The 22,243-nt window shown below is 41.5% G+C and overlaps 1 protein-coding gene across 2 annotated transcripts in view; it reads left to right on the top strand.

Moving 5' to 3' along the window:
* Positions 1 to 7,638: 7,638 nt before the first annotated feature.
* The window catches only part of nmnat3 (nicotinamide nucleotide adenylyltransferase 3), a 40,243-nt gene continuing 25,638 nt past the window's right edge, over positions 7,639 to 22,243 (top strand). Inside the window, exons 1-2 of one of the 2 annotated variants that reach the window (XM_067995441.1) lie at positions 7,639 to 7,687; positions 12,839 to 12,991. In XM_067995441.1, the coding sequence (XP_067851542.1) occupies positions 12,850 to 12,991 (142 nt within the window). In that variant the 5' untranslated portion in view covers positions 7,639 to 7,687; positions 12,839 to 12,849. Of the gene's footprint in view, positions 7,688 to 8,242; positions 8,318 to 12,838; positions 12,992 to 22,243 lie in introns of those variants that run through there. The other variant, XM_067995442.1, reaches the window with a different exon arrangement.

The following is a 22,243-nucleotide window of genomic DNA, read 5'->3' as shown; positions in this document are numbered from 1 at the left end:
AGATTTAAGATAATTGGCAAAAGAACCAGAGGGAAGATGATGAGAATTTTTTTCATGCAAGGAGTTATGATCTGGAATGCACTGCCTGAAAGGGTGGTGGAAGCAGATTCAATAGTAACTTTCAAAAGGGAATATATATTTGAAAAGGAAATGTTGCAGGTCTATGGGGAAAGAGCAAGGGAGTGGGACTAATTGGATAACTCTTTCAAGGAGACAGCACAGGCATGATGGGCTGAATGGCCTACATCTGTGCTGTGTGCTGTATGATTCTATGATTCTCAGACAAATCTACATTAAGAAGCTATATATGCACACTAGAAGCATTGGAAATAAGATGACAGACCTGGAGGTAGTTGTGGCAGTAGGGAATTACGATTGTGGTGGGAATATCAGAAACATGACTCAACCCAGAGAATGGAAATTAGTTTAACATTCAACAATAGTATAGAGTATTCAGAAAGGACAGAAAAAACAGAAAAGGAAGTGGTGTAGCCATATATGTCAGGGACAACTGGGATATAAATTAAGTTGAGCCTGTGGGAAGAGATAAGCTACAAAAATAACTACACTGATAGAAATCTCTAATGTGAAAAATATCCAAGCTAACATTTGGGGTTTACTACAGACCACCAGACCAACAGAAGGCGGAGAGCATTTTGCACTACAAAGAGATAAGGGTGTGTGAGAAATGGGATATTTTAATCAACCCAATATAAACTAGGAAAAAAACAAGTGGTTTAGAGTCAGAATTAGTAAATGTAAAGCATGACGGCTTCATGACTGCATAAGGGAAGCCACGAGAGGCAGTGCTCATCTTGGCCTGGTATTCACAAATGACCCAGTTCAGGAAATGGAAATTATAGTACCCCAATGGGACAGTGACCATAGAATGATCAAGTGTAACATAATCTGGGACACAATTTTAACAAAGACCAGGGGCCAGGTTTATAACTTTAAAATGGCTAAATTCGTGGAGGTGAGGGAAGAATTGAAAGAAATGGATTGTGGGAGAATGTTTGTTAACATTTCAGTAGAAATCAAATGGAACATCTTTAAAAGAATAATGCTGGGCATGCAGGACAAATACATACCTAAGATCAATAAGCTTAGACTGAACAAGTATGACCCTAAACAAACAGATTGAAGATAAAATAAAGAGGAAAGATGACCTCTTCAGCTCCTGCAGGGAGAAAGGAGAAAGGGCTCACTGGGATGAATATAGGATCATACAGAAACTAGTTAAAAGGGTAATCAGATGGCTAAGAGGGACTTAGAAAAATACATAGCTGCAGAGGCAAAATGTAACAGTAAAAATACTTCCAGTTATTATTTACAATAGCAAGAGGACTGACAAAGAAGGTGTGAGAATATTAAAAGATGCAAATGGCCTTGAAACTGAGGATGAGCACAAGATAGTAAATACTATGAATGTTTTCAAAGTATTCACAAGTGAAGACATGACAACATGCCCTTCCCAAAAAAACAGAGCACCAAGCCATAATAAATGACATGGAAGTCCTAGACAAGCGAAAAGAGCTTTAAAAAAAATAAATTCCCAGGGCTGGATGGTATTTATCCCAGAGTCTTGTGAGAGACTAACAAGGAGATTTGCAAGGCACTGACAATCATGAAGGAATCGAAGGACACTGAGGAGGTACCAGTAGATTAGAAACAGGTTAACGTGTGTCCATATTCAAAAGGGTGATAAAACAGGTAGTTACAGACCTGGCAGATTGGTCAGAAAAGTAAAGGCCCATGGGATCCAAGGGAATGTGGCAAATTGGATCCAAAATTGGATCAGTGGCAGGAAGCAAAGGGTAATGGTCGACAGGTGTTTTTGCAACTGGAAGGCTGTTTCCAGTGGGGTGCTGCAGGGCTCGGTACTAGGTCCTTTGCTTTTGTGGTATACATTAACGATTTGGACTTAAATGTAGGGGGCATGATTAAGAAATTTGCGGATGACGCAAAGATAGGCTGTGTGATTGATAGTGAGGAGGAAAGCTGTAGACTGCAGGAAGATATCAATGGACTTGTCAGATGGGCAGAAAAGTGGCAAATGGAGTTCAATCCGGAGAAGTGTGAGGAAATGCATTTGGGGAGAGCAAACAAGGCAAGGGAATACACAATAAATGGAAGGATACTGAAAGGTGTAGAGGAAGTGAGGGACCTTAGAGTGCATGTCCACAGATCCCTGAAGGTAGCAGGACAGGTAGATAAGGTGGTTAAGAAGGCATATGGAATGCTTTTCTTCATTAGCTGAGGCATAGAATATAAAAGCAGGGAGGTTATGCTGGAACTGTATAAAACATTAGTTAGGCCACAGCATGAGTACTGCACACAGTTCTGGTCACTACATTACAGGAAGGATGTAATTGCACTAGAGAGGGTGCAGAGTAGATTTACGAGGATGTTGCCAGGATTGGAGAATTTTAGCTATGATGACAGATTGGATAGGCTGGGGTTGTTTTCCATGGAACAGAGGAGGCTGAGGGGTAATTTGATTGAGGTGTACAAAATTATGAGGGGCCTAGATAGAGTGGATAGGAAGGACCTATTTCCCTTAGCGGAGGGGCCAATAACCGGGGGCATAGATTTAAAGTGATTGGTAGAAGGATTAGAGCGGAAATGAGAATTTTTTTTCACCCAGAGGGTGGTGGGGGTCTGGAACTCACTGCCTGAGAGGGTGGTAGAGGCAGAAACCCTCAACTCATTTTTAAAAAATACCTGGATGTGCACCTGAAGAGCCGTGACCTGGAGGGCTATGGACCAAATGTGGGAAAGTGCTCAGCTGGCATGGACACAATGGGCCGAATGGCCTCCTTCTGTGCTGTAAATTTTCTATGATTCTATGATCTGTTAGCCTTACTTCAATTCCATGTAAGATAGTGGAATTGATTTTAGTAAACCTGAGGGTAATCTGTACTACAATCTAGTTAACAGCAGACAACACTTAGACTTTCAAAAAGCATTTAATGAAGTTCCACATGAAAGATTGCTAATTAAGCTGTTTGGACTCAGGGCAAAGCTTTGGCATGGATAAGAAATTGGCTAGAGGATAGAAAAAAGCAGATTCTGGTTAGAGGAGTGATATCAGGGTGGGGAGAAAAAGACTGAGTTGGATGCCCCGGGGCTCAGTATAGGTATCTCTGCTGTTTCTAATTTACATCAATAATTTGGACTCTGAAACTCAATGCAAATTGCTTTAATCTAAAGATTATACCAAACTAAGAACGGCAGTGAAATCGAAAGAGGCAGCTGAGAAACTACAGAATGAGTTTAACAAAATATGAGTGCAGGCTGCACGATTGCAGATGTAATTTAATGCAGACAAGTGTAAAGTATTGCACTTAAGAAGGGAAAATGGGCAACATACGTACTTCATGAATCATATTGAAATAGCTAAAGGATGAAGTTGAAAGAGACCTAGGAGTCTCAGTGGACTCCAATGCACAACATGTTCAGAAAATGCAAAGCAGCAATCAACAAAGCTGAACTTCATAGCAAAATAGTAGAATACAAGTCAGAGGAAGTTGTGTTCAAACTGTACAGTGCCCTGATTAGCCCACAGCTCAAGTACTATGTCCAGTTATGATCAGGGAAACATTCAAGTGGTGGGGGCAGTGCACAGATGAGCCATGAGACTGATCGCTACTGACAGGGGTCTGAGTTATGAGGAAAAACTGGTTTTGAACAAAAGATTGTGATGGAATGACCTTGGCCCGGAGCTGGAAGTTAAAATACAGGAGGGTTGTTTTTGCAGTTAGAAGGTACCTGGAAAGAAAGGTAATGTCAAAAACAAGTAAGTCAGCTCACAAAAGGCACATAGCATCTGGTTTACTATTTCTTCTATTTTTTGAAGAGAGAAGTGAGATTGAATAAAATAGTCCCTGACCGTTATAAAGAAAAGAAAGACTTGCATTATATAACTCCTTTTACAACCCCAGGACATCCCACAGCGCTCTACAGTTAATGAAGTAATTTTGAAGTGTAGACACTGTTGTAATGTAGGAAACGGAACAGCCAATTTGTGCACAGCAAGATCCCACGAACAGCAATGGGATAAATGACCAGATAATTTTTTTAACTATGTTGGTTGAGGGATAAATATTTGCCAGGATACCAGGGAGAACTCCCCATCTCTTCAAAATAGTGCCATGGGATCTTTTGCATCCACCTGAGAGGGCAGATGGTACTACGGTTTAACATCTCATCCGAAAGACGGCATCTTCAGCAGTGCAGCACTCCCTTAGTACTACACTGGAGTGTCAGCCTAGATTTTATGCTCAAGTCTCTGGAGAGGGACTTGAACCCACAATGTTCTGACTCAGAGGCGAGTGCTACCACTGAGCCAAAGCTGATGCTGGTTATTCTGTTACTTACTGTCTGTAAATATAGCAGCTTAACAATTTGCCTTAGGCCTAGTTTCACCAAGTGTTTCTCAATCTGGGAGAAGTGCATTTGAGGGCACGTGCAAAAATACGACACCTAGTTCAGGTCACAAGGATATCCTATTGTTACACTCTTATGCTATTGTGTAATTAAATATTGGGCAATACAGGCACATCTTTGATTGTGAGACCCTCGGACTGCTTATGGGAGTGACCAAAATGGGTGCATCCGAGAAAATATCTAAGGCAGACCTGAAACTTGTAACAGCATGTCTTGCATTTTCAGTAATAGTTATAGAGTGGGTGTTTGGAGGTAAACATCAATTTTTCAATGAGAGTTGGGATCTACTCAAAGTAGATAAGTCACCCAGTCCAGATGGGATGCATCCTAGGTTGCTGAGGGAAGTAAGGGTGGAAATTGTAGAGGTACTTACCATAATCTTCCAAACATCCTTAGATACAGGGGTGGTGCCAGAGGACTAGAGAATTGTGAATGTTACACCCTTGTTCAAAAAAGAGTGTAAGTAAGGATAAACCCAGCAACTACAAGCCAGTCAGTTTAACTTTGGTGGTGGGGAAACTTTTAGAAACGATAATCCGGGACAGAATTAGCAGTCACTTGGACAAATGTGGATTGATTAGGGAAAGCCAGCACAGATTTGTTAAAGGCAAATCGTGTTTAACTAACTTTTTTTGATGAAGTAACAGAGAGGGTAGATGAGGGCAATGCAGTTGATGTTGTGTATATGGACTTTAAAAAGGCGTTTCATAAATTGCCGCATAATAGGCTTGTCATCAAGATTGAAACCCATGGAATAAAAGGGGCAGTAGCAGCATGGATACAGAATTGGCTAAATAACGGGAAACAGAGAGTAGTGGTGAACGGTTGGTTTTCGGACTGGAGGGAGGTGTACAGTGGTGTTCCCCAGGGGTTGTTACTAGGACCACTGCTTTTCTTGATGTATATTAATGACTTGGACTTGGGTGTACAGGGCACAGTTTCCAAATTTACAGATGACACAAAACTTGGAAGTGTAGTGAACAGTGAGGAGGACAGTGATAGACAGGCTGGTGGCATAGGCGGACACGTGGCAAATGAAATTTAACGCAGAAAAATGCGAGGTGATACATTTCGGTAGGAAGAATGAGGAGAGGCAATATAAACTAAAGGGCACAATTTTAAAATGGGTACAGGAACAAAGAGACCTGGGGGTATATATACACAAATCATTGAAGGTGGCAGGGCAGGTTGAGACCATAAGACCATAAGAGATAGGAGCAGGAGTAGGCCTTTTGGCCCCTCAAGCTTGCTCCGCCATTTAATGAGATCACGGCTGATCTGATTTTTACCTCAACTCCACTTTCCTACCCTTTCCCCATATCCTTTGACTCCCTTGGTGAACAAAAATTTGTCTAACTCAGCCTTGAATGTATTCCATGACTCAGCCTCCACAGCTTTTTGGTGTAAAGAATTCCAAAGACTCACGACCCTCTGGGAGAAGAAATTCCTCCTCATTTCCGTCTTAAACAGGTGACCCCTTATTCTGAGACTATGCCCCCTAGTTTTAGATTCCCCCATGAGGGGTAACATCCTCTCAGCTTCTGCCCTATCGAGTCCCCTCAGAATCTTGTATGTTTCAGTAAGATCTTCTCTCATTCTTCTAAACTCCAATGAGAATAGACCCAACCTGTTCAATCTTTCCTCATAAGACAGCCCTTCCATACCCAGAATCAACCTAGTGAACCTTCTCTTAACTGCCTCCAATGCAAGTATGTCCTTCCTTAAAAAAGGGCACCAGAACTGTACTCAGTGGTCTCACCAGCACCCTGTACAGCTATAGCATGACTTCCCTGCTTTTATACTCCATCCCCTTAGAAATAAAGGCCAATATCCCGTTTGCCTTCTGGATTACCTGCTGCACCTGTATGTTGACTTTTTGTGTTTCATGTACGAGGACACCCAGATCCCTCTGTACCGCAGCATTTTGTAGTATTGAGAAAGTGGTTAAAAGAGCATACGGGATCCTGGGCTTTAGAAATAGAGGCATATAGTACAAAAGCAAGGAAGTCATGATGAACCTTTATAAAGCACTGGTTTGGCCACAACTGGAATATTGTGTCCAGTTCTGGGCACCACACTTCAGGAAAGAGAGGGTGCAGAAGAGATTTACTAAAATGGTTCCAGAGTTGAGGGACTTTAGTTACGTGGATAGACTGGAGAAGCTGGGGTTGTTCTCCTTGGAACAGAGAAAGTTAAGAGGAGGTTTGATAGAGGTATTCAAAATCATGAAGGGCCTAGACAGAGCAGATAGAGAGAAACTGTTCACATTGGCAGGAGGGTCAAGAACCAGAGGATGTAGATTTAAGGTTATTGGCAAAGGTGATATGAGGAAAAACTTTTTTACACAGTGAGTGGTTAGGATCTGGAATGTGCTGCCTGAGGTGGTAGTGGAGGCAGATTCAATCATTGCTTTCAAAGTGGAATTGGATAAGTACTTGAAAGGAAAAAAGTTGCAGGGCTACGGGGATAGGGGGAGTGGGACTAGCTGGATTGCTCTTCCATAGAGCTGGCATGGACTCGATGGGCCGAATGGCCTCCGTCTGAGCTGTAACCTTTCTATGATTCTATGATTCAAAGGCAGAATTCTTCTCCTAAGTTACTGTACATGGGAATGCTTCTTGGCCTTTTGAACTTCAGGCAGACTTTTCACAAAAAAGTGTAACAAAGTAATATATTTTCATCAGTCTTTGATGTCAGCATTGCTGCATGTGCAAGTACTGTTGGCAAATTGTGGAACTCTGACTACCCCTACTCCCTCAGGATTTTAAAAGATTCAGCAATATATTGAGGTTACTATGACATCCACACAAGTAAAATACACCAGTGCCTAACAATAACCTGTAAACAGGGTTGTTTATTGGGATTAACATGGACTAACATTTCCCATTGATTTAATCACTTTTAAAGATCCTTCACACACCCAAAATAACTGTTCCCATTTATTCCCATTTACCAGCAATTGTTTAATTCAACTCTGAATTCTTCAAGATATTTTTCATGGTGTAATCTAAAATTTGCATGTGCCGGTGGAATGTGTGATAATCTGTTGTAAATTGGTTTTTGCAACGCTCCTGTGAAGCCATGAGGACGGATTGAAAGTTCAGAGAGTGTTGTGAGTGACTTGCTGGCCTGTGTCTTTTGTCCTTCCTCCTATTCCATACTTCTGTTCTGATCTGAACTGCTGGTGAGGTTCAGCCAGCAGAGGGCGAAGGAAGAGAGTGGAGGGGGTGGGCTGAAGGTTGGTGTGTGTATGTTGTGCTCCGTGTAACTGTGTGTAACACACACCACTGTTTGGTTTCTCTATATCTGGTCCCCACTGTTATAAAATCAAGGTTACTTCCTGGGAACTGAGCACCAGTTTAACAACTCTCCAGAAAATGACAGGGAGATAACTGCCTGTGTGTCTCAGAGCTTACAAGACTGTTTACTACACACTGGCACATGCTGAGCAAGTCTAGGAGAACCATTTTAAAAAAAAACCTGCATTCTGTAGAGGCTTGAAATCTGTACACAACTTTGTTATCAAATGTGAAGGGCATGTGACCCAGAGTGATGTTTGTGCTACAGCTTTGGGGGCAGCGGTGATCCCAGGAAATAAACTTGCCTTTAATTAAAGCAGCTTAGGCCAGGAAGAATGAGCAGCAGCTTCCTGTCAGACAAACGCCACACATTGAGGGAAAGGAGAGGGAAAGAGATCAGAAATAGAGAAATCAATCAGTAGTCGTGGCAAGGGAAAATTTGTGAAATACATCACCAGCTATTTGGTAAACAGAATTGCTGTTGTGATTTAAAATGAGTAGCAGAGAATGTTTCGTCAGAAGCCTTAAACTTGTTGCTGTTAACATGATCACCTTGTGCTGCTGATAATGTAAGATCCTTACTGCCAGTCATAGCCATTTTAGATTCCTAAATATAATTCTCTGCTGGCTCAGTGGTAGCACGTTTGCTTCTGAGTCAGAAGATTGTAGGTTCAAGTCCCACTCCAGAGACATGAACATATAATCTAGGCTGACACTTCAGTGCAGGACTGAAGGAGTAAAGATCCCATGCCACTATTCGAAGAAGAGCAGGGGAATTCTCCCTCATGCCCTGGCCAATATCACTTTTTAAAAAAAAAACAGGTTATCTGATCATTATCACATTGCTGTTTATGGGACCTTGCTGTATGCAAATTAACTGCTGTGTTTTCTACATTACAAAAGTGACCACACTTTAAAAAATATTTCATTGGCTGTAGAAATGCAAGTGTGTTCTTTCTTTGTCTGGTGTTTTGCTCAGCTGTAAATGCCAGAAAGGGTCCAGCTCCATTCTTCAGTCTGTGCTGAGTTAACTGTTGTAAACAATTTTACAACACCAAGTTATAGTCCAGCAATTTTATTTTAAATTCACAAGCTTTCGGAGATTTTCTCCTTCCTCAGGTAAATGTTTCAAGATCTCCTTGAAGCCTACGCATTTATACATATTGAATAATACATGGTGTTTACAGACTGCCTCTGCAACTGCCCGTTGCCAAGGCAATCACCGTGTTCAGACAGAGAGGTGTCATCTGCAGAACCCCCGAATACACATTCAACAAAAAAACAAACAGGGAAAAAAACAGAGAAAAAAAAGGAGAAAAAAAAAACAGAGAGAGAGGCAGAAACATCCGGAAGGCAGAGAGAGCCAGCAAATGACCCATTATATTAAAAACAGATAACATTTGTTCGCTGGTGGGGTAACGTGTAGCGTGACATGAACCCAAGGTCCCGGTTGAGGCCGTCCTCATGGGTGCGGAACTTGGCTATCAATTTCTGCTCGACGATTTTGCGTTGTCGTGTGTCTCGAAGGCCGCCTTGGAGTACGCTTACCCGAAGGTCGGTGGATGAATGTCCATGACTGCTGAAGTGTTCCCCGACTGGGAGGGAACCCTCCTGTTTGGCGATTGTTGCGCGGTGTCCGTTCATCCGTTGTCGCAGCGTCTGCATGGTCTCGCCAATGTACCATGCTCTGGGGCATCCTTTCCTGCAACGTATGAGGTAGACAACGTTGGCCGAGTCACAGGAGTATGAACCATGCACCTGGTGGGTGGTGTCATCTCGTGTGATGGTGGTATCTGTGTCGATGATCTGGCATGTCTTGCAGAGGTTACCGTGGCAGGTTGTTCAAGAGAACAGCGTCCACGACGCCACACAACCCTGCCACGGTAACCTCTGCAAGACATGCCAGATCATCGACACAGATACCACCATCACACGAGATGACACCACCCACCAGGTGCATGGTTCATACTCCTGTGACTCGGCCAACGTTGTCTACCTCATACGTTGCAGGAAAGGATGCCCCAGAGCATGGTACATTGGCGAGACCATGCAGACGCTGCGACAACGGATGAACGGACACCGCGCAACAATCGCCAAACAGGAGGGTTCCCTCCCAGTCGGGGAACACTTCAGCAGTCATGGACATTCATCCACCGACCTTCGGGTAAGCGTACTCCAAGGCGGCCTTCGAGACACACGACAACGCAAAATCGTCGAGCAGAAATTGATAGCCAAGTTCCGCACCCATGAGGACGGCCTCAACCGGGACCTTGGGTTCATGTCACGCTACACGTTACCCCACCAGCGAACAAATGTTATCTGTTTTTAATATAATGGGTCATTTGCTGGCTCTCTCTGCCTTCCGGATGTTTCTGCCTCTCTCTCTGTTTTTTTTTCTCCTTTTTTTTCTCTGTTTTTTTCCCTGTTTGTTTTTTTGTTGAATGTGTATTCGGGGGTTCTGCAGATGACACCTCTCTGTCTGAACACGGTGATTGCCTTGGCAACGGGCAGTTGCAGAGGCAGTCTGTAAACACCATGTATTATTCAATATGTATAAATGCGTAGGCTTCAAGGAGATCTTGAAACATTTACCTGAGGAAGGAGAAAATCTCCGAAAGCTTGTGAATTTAAAATAAAATTGCTGGACTATAACTTGGTGTTGTAAAATTGTTTACAATTGTCAACCCCAGTCCATCACCGGCATCTCCACATCCTGAGTTAACTGATCTCAGCAGGCCAGCAACATTTGGTCTCAACTTTCTGGGATAGGGAGAGGAAAGACATCAGCAATAGTTCCTGTACTGGATTACTGACAAGTAACCCCTGTTGGACAATCCATTTGTGGACAGGATCAGGCTGCATTCAGGTGCTGCCCATAATTGAATAGACACTGGGCTTTTTTTTTTATTCATTCATGGGATGTGGGCGTTGCTGGCAAGGCCAGCAATTATTGCCCATCCCTAATTGCCCTTGAGAAGGTGGTGGTGAGCCACCTTCTTGAACTGCTGCAGTCCGTGTGGTGAAGATATTCCCACAGTGCTGTTAGGAAGGGAGTTCCAGGATTTTGACCCAGTGACAATGAAGGAACGGCGATATATTTCCAAGTTGGGATGGTGTGTGACTTGGAGGGGAACGTGCAGGTGGTGTTGTTCTCATGTGCCTGCTGCTCATGTCCTTCTAGGTGGTAGATGTTGCAGGTTTGGGAGGTGCTGTCGCAGAAGCCTTGGCATGTTGCTGCAGTGCATTCTGTGGATGGTACACACTGCAGCCACTGTGCGCCGGTGGTGAAGGGAGTGAATGTTTAGGGTGGTGGATGGGGTGCCAATCAAGCGGGTTGCTTTGTCCTGGATGGTGTCAAGCTTCTTGAATGTTGTTGGAGCTGCATTCATCCAGGCAAGTGGAGAGTATTCCATCACACTCCTGACTTGTGCCTTGTAGATGGTGAAAAGGCTTTGGGGAGTCAGGAGGTCAGTCACTCGCTGCAGAATACCCAGCCTCTGACCTGCTCTTGTAGCCACAGTATTTATGAGGCTGGTCCAGTTAAGTTTCTGGTCAATGGTGACCCCCAGGATGTTGATGGTGGGGGATTCAGTGATGGTAATGCTGTTGAATGTCAAGGGGAGGTGGTTAGACTCTCTTGTTGGAGATGGTCATTGCCTGGCACTTGTGTGGTGTGAATGTTACTTGCCACTTATCAGCCCAAGCCTGGATGTTGTCCAGGCCTTGCTGCATGCAAGACCTGGACAACAGATCTTGGTTTAACATCTTATCCAACAAGGCCACACTCCCTTAGTGCTACACTAGATTATGTGCTCAAGTCCTGGAATATGGCAGGAACCCTCAACCTTTTGACTCAGAAGTAATGACTGTCACCAACTGAGTCAAGCTGAAGAATGGAAGGGGACATGATCCTGGACTGGTCTTCCTCTCCGAAGACACCCACTGTTAGAGACTTGAATGTGAATATTAAGTGAGAATAGATTTCCAATTTGACTTCCTAAGTGAGAATCTAGTTCTGTGCTGCACCTAACAAGCTGCCTAGTTCAGTAGAGCTTCAGTTTCGGTTTAGTATTCTTACAGTATCAGACATAAACAACCCTTTCAGTTATCAGAAAGAAATAAAGGTCTTGAAAAAATGGTGTAGTATAATAGCATACGCCAGTCTGAAATTATTTGCTCCGCTATTTTAGCAAAGGCATTGACCCATTGATTTTAAACTGATTGACATCTGCTCTAAAGTAGCAGAGCAAACTTTCAGATAAAAGTATTAAATGTCCATATGCTTTTCCACAGCAGAATTTCAAGGTCAGTGTTTATTGAAACTTGAGAAAATGCTGCAGTTCTCAAATTTTATATTTATTTTTCCCTTTTATTTGTAAATAGCACTGGTAGCTCAGTTGGTTGAGCACTGGGAGCCAGATGGTTTTCAGTGTGAACCTGAGCACAGTTCACTCAGCTTTCTTTTCCTTTTGAGGTGCATAAATTGAGCGCCACATCCTATAACGTGGGGGAGAAGAGTTTTATACTTCAGCAAGTGTTCACATGCATGCCACACTGTCAGAGAAACTCTTGGCTGTGGAAAGGGAAATGGAGATTGGCACTGTCGCGTGCTTAAAATAAACCGTTTGATGGACGAGTTAAAATAATCCACTATAGAAGTTTACACTAACGCATTAACCTGTGAACTACTAGAGTTCTAAAGTTGTAAATAGAGGTTTTGATTCCTGCAGAATTCAAGAGCATTCATTATCACAGCACCCTTAACACCCATTTCCACCACAGCTCAGGTCAATCCAGGGCACCGTATTATAATCCAACTTCTCTGATTGCAGCTTGTTAACACACCATAAGTGGATATTTTCAACCTGCTGTCTTACCCTGAATGTATCAGATTCCCTTTTCTTACTCTGTATCTCATCCCATGTCAAGTTGCACATTACTCACCATCTTGGGATATTTTACAACATTGAAGGCTCTATATAAATGCAAGTTTTTGTTGTTGTTGAACACCCATTTCAGATTCTGCTCATAGTAATATTTGTCTGTGGTTATGATTAACTCAATTACTGTATTTTTTTCTTTCTTTTAAGCCTTAATTTTGATGTTGGAGACCAGTGTACCTTTTTATGCTAAAATGATTAACAGAGTTCCAGTTGCATTGCTCGCCTGTGGCTCTTTCAACCCCATCACAAATATGCACATGCGTATGTTTGAACTTGCCAGAGATCATCTTCATCAAACAGGTTAGTGTTGGCACATTTTTAAATAGTAACATACTACATATGGTCTCAAAATGGCTACAAAGTAAAATGAAATATTGAAACTACCTTCTATCATTCCAAGGAGATTCAGCTGAAAATGATATTGCTCTTTATAATGAATGCAGATGTGTAAAAACAGAATGAGAATGCACTTTACTCAGACAGCTGTTGAGTAGATGGCAAGTGTCCAATTACTTTTCCCCCCATGACTATTGTCACGAGTTTACATTCACCAGGATGAGAGATATCAGCACTGAGGAATGTAATATTGTTCTGCTTTTCATATGCAGAGTAAGAATCAATCTCCAGTTCAGGGACAGCATGGGTTAGATGCAGAGTGAAGATCTCTTCACACTCCTTTATAAATGTGCTGCTGCTCCAACCTCAAAGAGCATGCCCACTCCAGCTGTTCATCTGAGTGAAATTGTTAATTAGTTCTGAATTAAGGGCAGTTTTGTGCTGTGAACCCACACCCAGTCGTTTACTTGTGACCGCCCAAACTCATTTCACTTAAGATTTTTACAAGATTAACAGTCATGCCATCAGCTTGGCCTGGATTCAGTCCCAGGATCTGCTCCAATCCATGGTACCTCATAATGCCCTATATTTATGTAGGGTATGGTAATATAGTGGTTATGGTACTGGACTAGCAACCCAGTGATAGTGAGTTTGAATCTCATAATGGTCACCTGTGAAACAAAATTCAACAAATCTGGTAATTTGTGAACTGGCACCAGAAAGAAAATGACCAAGAAGGTTACTGGATTTTTGTAACAACCCAACTTGTTCACTGATGTCCTTTAGGGAAGGTAATTTGCCACCGCTACCTGTGACTCCATCCCACACTCTGTGGTTGACTCTTCGTGCCCATCAAGCCACTCAGTAAAACAGTCATTATCCCACCATCACTGGTGTAGATAACAATAATTGGTAACTCACCTCAGTTTTTGGTTTGGGCTGTAAAGTTGTGCCAACTGAGTATTTAGTTCAAAATAGTCACATTCATCGAACTTCGGACCCCGAGGCCTACAATGAATTCAACTAAAAGGGAAGGAATGAGGCTAAATCCATAACCTATGAGTGATTGAAAGTACATAAACTGAGCTAGTCCCAAGACTACTTTTCATAGAAAGATAACATTAGCTGTCATGAGACTGAATATTACGCACATATCAACATGTTTTTTTTCCCACTTATTGCCTAAAGAAGCTTAAATTGGACAGAACAGAAATTCATAGGAGTCTGGTTTCAGAAACGTGTAAAATGTTAACAGTACCATTGAGGTTCAGATGTTCGATTGGTTTTAGGCTTATGCACCCATTTTTTTTTATGAATTGCAAATTTAATTGTGTTAAAACCAGGCTGATGTCCTTACAGAAGTACTGACAAGTGGCAAGTTTTCACCATTTGATGGTTAGGGCAGATCTGTGTCCTTTGTGGTGAAGTGTCGATAGGTACAGGATACAAGTGTGCAAAGTCTGTGACATCTTTATCACGAGCATCAAATTCAAAATTTCAATTTCAAAATTTGCAGATGACACAAAACTTGGAACTGTAGTAAACAGTGAGGAGGATTGTAATAGACTTCAGGAGGACAGAGACAGGCTGGTGGAATGGGCGGACACACGGCAGATGAAATTTAATGCAGAAAAGTGCGAAATGATACATTTTGGCAGGAAGAATGAAGAGAGGCAATATAAACTAAATGGTACAAATCTAAAGGGGGTGCAGGAACAGAGAGACCCGTGGGTATATGTGCACAAATCTTTGAAGGGAGCAGGACAGGTTGAGAAAGCAGTTAAAAATGCATACGGGATCCTGGGCTATATAAATAGAGGCATAGAGTACAGTATGTTGAACCTTTATAAAGCACTGGTTTGGCTACAACTTGAGTATTGTGTCCAATTCTGGGCATCACACTTTAGGAAAGATGTGAAGGCCTTCGAGAGGGTGCAGAAAAGATTTACTAGAACGGTTCCGGGATGAGGGACTTCAGTTACGTGGATAGACTGAGACGCTCGGGTTGTTCTCCTTAGAGCAGAGAAGGTTGAGAGGAGATTTGATCGAAGTATTCAAAATCATGAAGGGTTTAGATAAAGTAAATAAAGAGAAACTGTTCCCATTGGCAAAAGGATTGAGGACCAGAGAACATAGATTTAAGGTGATTGTCAAAAGAACCAAAGGCGACGTGAGGAAAAGCTTATTTACGCAGTGAGTAGTTATGATCTGGAATACATTGCCTGAAAAGGTGGTGGATGCAGATTCAATCGTAGCTTTCAAAAAAGAATAGGATAAATATTTGAAGGGAAAAAAATTGCAGGGTCACAGGGAAAGAGCGGGGGAATGGGACTAACTGGATTGCTCCTACAAAAAACCGGCACAGGCTTGATGGGCCGAATGGCCTCCTTCTGTGCTGCAGCAATTCTATGATTCTATCATTGCTGACTTTGGAAATGTAATTGGTGGAAGTGAAGAATTGAAAGGCCGTGCTTTCTGAATTCGTGGGGGTAAAATTCAACTTCAGCGATGTTGCAAATCCACTGAAAGCAAAATCGGGCAGTGTCCATAATGGGTGGCCGATCTGCTACCAACTGTTTCTAAGTGACTCTAATCACTAAATCACTTTTTAAAAAAAAAACACCTGGCAATAAAATGGACTTTTTTACTATTTGAGCTGGACTGCCCTTCTATAAACTCAGGTTCCAGTGCAGACAAAAACTATAAAAGCACTGTTACTTTAAATATATGTTCAGCAGTTTTTAAATTTTTATATGTGGACGATAGTCTGAATTTCGTACAGAACAGAAATGCTCATTTTGTTTTTTTATCTTAAAAGTTTAGAAATGCTACACTTTAGCCTTTTTTTTCCCATTCAGTTTGGTTCATGGTCTCCCCCTGTTCCTGTTGACTTTCCTATCTACTCAAGTCTAAGCTAGTTTATTGATATTTCTCAACCTTAGCATGCTAATTAAATAATTATTCATGTGTTGGCAAGCCACAGTTTGAAGTGTCAACATGACTTAGCTGGTAGCACTCTTGCTGTGCATTCATCTACTAATTAATCCCTTGAAAGATGAATTCTAAAATGAGGGCTAAACCCAATGAAACCCTTAAGAGTTAGCATGGGCACACTTTAGTTCTGATGTGACACACGCAGCCACTTTCTCTGGTTGGCATAGGGCATGCTTCATCGTCTTTCTGTACCAACGGGCAACATTTAATAGCCAGCGTAACACACAGACAGCTGAACAACTTTCCAGGAGAAGAACATGCTGAGTGTGTTTTGCTAATGATACATGTCGACTTCTTTTAGCTCTACACTCTGTCAAGACAGTTGTGAGCATTTATTATTTGCTTCAAGCATTTTATTTATTTGCCCTTTCCAATGTTTTGACGTTTTATTGATTAGACTCAAGTTTTCTGATTACAAGCATTCTGGTTTATGTTTTGACTTGAAAAAAGCTGATTTAACCCAATTTAGGAAAAAACAAAAACTGAAAATCAGGAGACATAACTGTAACTGTTATAAAGCACTTTACACAGTCATTTTTCAATACAAAATAACTAAAGCTATTAATAAAAAGTGACAGGTCTTCAATTTAACTATAATTATAGCTTTAGAATTAGAAAGTACAGATTTGTCAGTGTCATCTCTTTAAATTGATGTTGAGGCCTGCTTAGTTTCAAGTCATAATCATTACCATTTATTTGTGTTCCAACTCCTCAAATGACGAGTGAGTTAATAAATACATTGGATGCAGCTAACTATATCTGACCAGCATCTCCAGTCTGCACTTGCATCACCACTTTTCCATGTTTGTAATATTATTCTTTTGGTTATTGGCAATACTAAGTTTATCCATTTGTTTTTTTCGTGCGAAGAATTAGAAATGGAGAACTCTCGCAGCATTACACCCTTGAGTTCCATGGGAACTTGAGTCTCCATAATCTATGATCAATTTATTTTTCTCCAAAAGAAAGAGATTACCCTTGGGCCATTCCCACATCTTTAATGCAACATCTATCATTCACACCACCAGCGTAAACATGAATCTCTGATTCCCCTGGTTACCATTCGACATAGTGTGGTAAATTTTGTTTTTTCATCATTTTGCATCCTCCGCACAGTAGGAGTTTAGCCTAGCTAGCTTGGTTGTAGAGAAAGGATGTGCTGAGCATGCACATGAGATTGTCACCATGATACTGAAGAAAGGGAGTGTTAGCACCGTTTTTGTTCCCAAAACACGTTTTATTTTAGACAGCACAGATGACTTAACCTTGACTCATCCGTTGCTGTCTTCTAGTTTAAGATCGCCACCTTTACTCAGAGTGGTGAGAATGTGGAACTCGCTGCTACATGGAGCAGTTGAGATGAATAGCATAGATGCATTTAAGCAGAAGCTAGATAAGTATGTAAGAGAGAAAGGAATGGAAGGATATGGTGATAGGATGAGATAAAGTGAAGTGGAAGGAGGCTCGTGTGGAGCGTAAACACCAACATTGACCTGTTGGGCTGAATGGCCTGTTTCTCTGCTGTAATATTTCTTGTCACCATAAGTTAGGGACTAAGTTTCCATCCTCTCTACAGGCTAGATTGATGTTACAGTATCAAATATTCTGTTAACTTATCTCACTTCTTTGGGTTTCCTATTTGCCTTAGGTGTCGGCACCAAGCAGTGAATCTCCATTAAAAAAAATCATGCTATATTGTCCTTTCCCGCATTATTCGGACAGTGATGATCGGTACTTAGCAAGGGATAGGGAGCAAGCGGAAGAGTCTTGGATGAATTGTGTTTTTTTTTAAGTGAGTTCCAGGAGGCCTGCGAGGACAACATTGGAGAATTAGAGCTTGGAGGGGATGAAGGCATGAATGAGGGTTTCAGGTGAGTAAGGGGCTGATGGAGGTGATATTGCAGAGGTGGAAATAGGCAAAAATCAAAATAATGGAGATGCGGGAAATCAGAAACCAAAATAGAAAAAGTTGGAAACACACAGCAGGTCAGTCCGCATCTGTGGAGAGAAGTCACGAGTTGACGCTTCGGGTCCAGACCCTTTGACAAAACTTTAAATAGGCAATTTTGGTTTTGTTGGGATTTGAAGCCCAGTTCAGGATCAAACAATTTATTGAGTTTGTGCATTGTCAGGTTCATCCTGAGTAAGCAACCAGGAAATGCATGGAACAGGGAGCTCAGATGCAGTTTCTGATAAGGGTCAATCAGGATGGCTTTGGTCTTACCAATGTTGATCTAGAGAAAGTTCTAGCTTATCAGACACACAGTCAGACAACATAGTAACATTGATGGATTAGAGGGTGATGGAAAAGAGGAAAAATGGGCGTCATCAGCATACATAAGGAAGTTGACTACATCCTTCTAGATAATATCTGCAAGAGGCAGCATATAGATGAGGAACAGGAGGGTGCTCTTTTCCTAAACCACTTTGCCTTGTTACCTTTCCCCACCTTCAAAAGTGCCCCCAAAACTTACCTCTTTGACTGCAGGTTCAGGAACTCTCCTACTCCCTGCTTGTTGTCCACTATTCCTCAAGTAAAGCACCTTAGAACATTTTGTTACATGAAAGGAGCTGTTTAAATAGTTGCAGAGGGAGAGGCAGTATTACTTGACGTGGTTGAGCCAGATCTGGCTGTGGACAATCAGGCCAGTTGCACACTGAGGTCGATTTTTTTTTAAAATTGGGCGGCCTATTGGTGGAGCTGACAAGCTACCCGATAGTGTTGGTGGAAGGCTCAGTCTATTTTGATGGCCGCACCTCATTAATATTTCTGCAGTGGGCTGCACGATCGATGCAGCTTGCTGGCTCCGGGCTGGAGCAGCGGAGGTGGGAGGGAGCTTGAAGCGGCAACAGCCCACGTTATTCCTGCGGAGCCCAGAGGAGCACACAAGCATTCTTTAGTTGTGCAATTTATCTGAGACAAAATATTTATTTCAGCCCAAGTGCCATCTGCTCCATTTGCATGTGATCCATGACCTTGATGAGAGATGGCATTGAAGGCCAAGTTGGTGTGTAGAACTTTACTAATAAAAATTGAGGCTGTGCAAACTGTGGCAGATGGGGAAAATGGAAAAAAAACACAAACTTGCAGAATAACTTGGCATCAACACTTTCTCCCTTTCAATGCTTCACATGAATGAAGAGCATATCCGAACACGAGAGCTGCAAGGAGCTGGCAATCAAAAGCGTATATGCCAGCCCACCTCATTACTGACTTTATGTATGGGGACGATTTGTTGCTGCACTGGTTGACAATTGCATGTGTAAAGTTTGCTGGTGTGAATCCTATTCGTAGCAGAGAAAGCAGTTACTCTGCTTAGACAACTTGGTATGGAAGACTTCAAGGCCAGTAATGAATGAATGGGAGATGGAAGAAATGTCACAAAAATCAGGCTTTTCCCAACTCTCTTTCTTCATGCTCGCAGTAACAGTGCAATTTCCACAGGCAAGCCTGAGCCTCCTATAAATTGAAAATGACACACCTCATAAGTTAAGTGAATGGATTAGCATGTTGCAGGATTAACAATTACCCTTAGCTCAAATCGCACAGGCATTTAGGATACCCACTCGACTTTACTGATCACTCCAGAAAACACCATGCTGACAGTGTTTATTTCAGGTTAAACAAAAAATTATATTTATTGTAAGACATAAAAGTTATACGAAGCAAAATAAATCAGCAAGTAAAGAGCAGTACATTATTTAACTTTTGCCAATACTTCAAACCATCCTCTGAAATCAAAATGACAGAAGTGTTTGAATTCATAGAGTCCTTAAACTGAGTTTTTTTTTTAAATGATGTGTGTGCAGCAAGCCTTTGCTCCCATAGTTCCATCTCACTGCAATGAGAAGAAAATACAGTTGACACAAGTGAGCTGAAGATATAGCAAAAGGCTGCAGCTTCTTCCACATTTAATACTGACATAATCTGTACCCAACCAGCTCTTCTAGAACAAGGCTTAATTTCAATGCCTTCACCATTAAAGACAATGCCTACATCCCTAAGTTTGCATTCTATGACACCTAACAATGATCTCCAAATAAGATCACCGTTGTCCTTCAAAACATCCATAGTTTTGTTATCCATAGTTCAAAAGCTACTGGAGCATCCAAAGTTTCATAGCCAGGAGAGAATTTGAGTAACAATTTCACGTGCAACGACTTCAACCAGGAATAGAAAAAGAACTGGCATTTATATAGCGCCTTTCATGACCTCAGGACGTCCCAAAGCGCTTTCCAGCCAATGAAGTACTTCTGAAATGTAGTCACTGTTGTAAGGCTCCTAGAATGCAGCATGAGTCAGATCAGTGGATGCAGTGATGGATGAAGATGACTCCTCTATGACCTAGCCACCCGTATTTCACAAAAACAGAAAATGCTGTAAATGCACAGTAGGTCAGTGAACCTCTATAAAGATAAGAAACAGGCAGATGAATTAGGTCCAACTCATCATCAGAACTGAAAGCTGAAAGATAAGCATCTATTCTGGTAGAGTCAGGGGGAAAAAAAAGGGAAGGTGGAGAGAAGCAACGTAATACCTAAAACATTAACTGGTCTTTTTACTTTAGAGTTGCAGGCTGCTGTGTATTTCCAGCATTTTATGCTTTTGTTTCACACTTCCAGCACTTAGATTTTTTTCTTTTTATTTGTATCAACACTAGACGGTCTTTTCTGCAATGTAGCAATGAAGATGTGTCTGATGAGTTGGGCTATTCTTACTAACCTGCAAGCTCATGTTGAAAGAGAAATCAGAGGAGAAAAGAAACTTACGATGCTAATGGACTTCTTCCATCTTATTTGACAATTTGATTGTTTGATTTTGACTTTGGTATTTAGCGTTTGTTGGGTGATGGTTGATTGTTTTGTTGTTTGTTTATGACAAAACTGCACTTGTTCTTGTTCTGTTTTCCATTCTCGTTAAACAAGATATTGTACAGTACTGATCCTGTTCAAAAGGTAAAGCATTTATTTTGTGATATTTACAGTTTATTGTAATACTAAACTGTACAGGGTGAATAAATCATGCAGTATAATCTCTGAACATACCCTTTTAGCCATGGGTTAAGAATACTTTATTCTGAGCCTCAAGCATGATGGTTACTATAACGTTGAATAGGAATTTATATTTCAGTTTTACCGTTGAATATCTATGGAATTTCACACAAACACATTTTGCGGTTTATTTGCACTTTGAATTAAAAAGGTATTGTTTGGTTGAATTGGATAAATTTGAATATATTTGGTTCCCTGGTCCATTTGGGTGCACATTCTTATGAGGGCCCACTGTGCTATGAAGGAAAATAAACAGTGCTTATTGGGACTTATTTTCCTAGTTTGCACTTGGGATGTTAAAATAATCGCATGGCTAGAGGAAAATTAGGCAGGTAGTATTACACAGATGTAAAGGAGCCTGCCCGATTTTCCATCCATTTAAATGAATGGACAGAAGCTAGAGCAGGCCCTGTTCAGGGCATGCGATCCTTCCTTCCCAAATTTCCTCTGTGCGCTTTGCCCATATGGTTATTTAATGCCCAATCTCTCAAAAGGAAAATCTGCCTCATATCTTTTGGTTTTCAGATCTACATTCAGACAAAACTGTCATATAGAATCTCAACTAGTTTACAGGGAATTTTTCTTGGTAATTGTCCAGCTGTTTACTTTAACTCACCCATAACCCCTTTTAAAAACATCTGTCTTACTTAGTGGTGCTATTAGGGGCTTGTTGCATGAACATATTGAGCTGTGTTTGTGCTGGTGCACCAGTCTGTAGCTCTGATCCCTGTATGGCAAGTCTTTAATCTTATCCAACTTATCAGTGGAAATGCAGAGAAGAGGCTGTGAGGAGAGTGAACAGACAAGTTCCCCCGAGTCACACTTGTGCAGCTGGTAATAGAGCGACATTTGCAGAGTCATTTGCCTGTCCTCTTGGTCAAGAAAAGGTGTATTGCATGGAGACACCTAAGCGTGGTGGGGGAGATTACAAATTATATATTATCTAATTCTCAGAGTTAGCACTTAGATCCCATTTCTGATTCACTTCTCACAAAACTGAAGTTTTTTCTACAACTTTTCCCACAGGTCCTTCAAAAATACAAAATTTGCAGAAAATAATAATTTTGTTCTCATTCTCACTGTGACAGAGATGGGTGAGAGGAGAGAAAGAAATATCTGAAAACTTAGATCTTATTGTAAAGTACATTCACAGAATGAATCAATTAAAAG

This window comes from Heptranchias perlo, chromosome 13 (assembly GCF_035084215.1).
Source record: "Heptranchias perlo isolate sHepPer1 chromosome 13, sHepPer1.hap1, whole genome shotgun sequence".
Classification (NCBI taxonomy): domain Eukaryota; kingdom Metazoa; phylum Chordata; class Chondrichthyes; order Hexanchiformes; family Hexanchidae; genus Heptranchias; species Heptranchias perlo.
The sequence above is the reverse complement of the archived record's forward strand: the minus strand, read 5'-3'. Positions and strand labels throughout refer to the sequence as shown.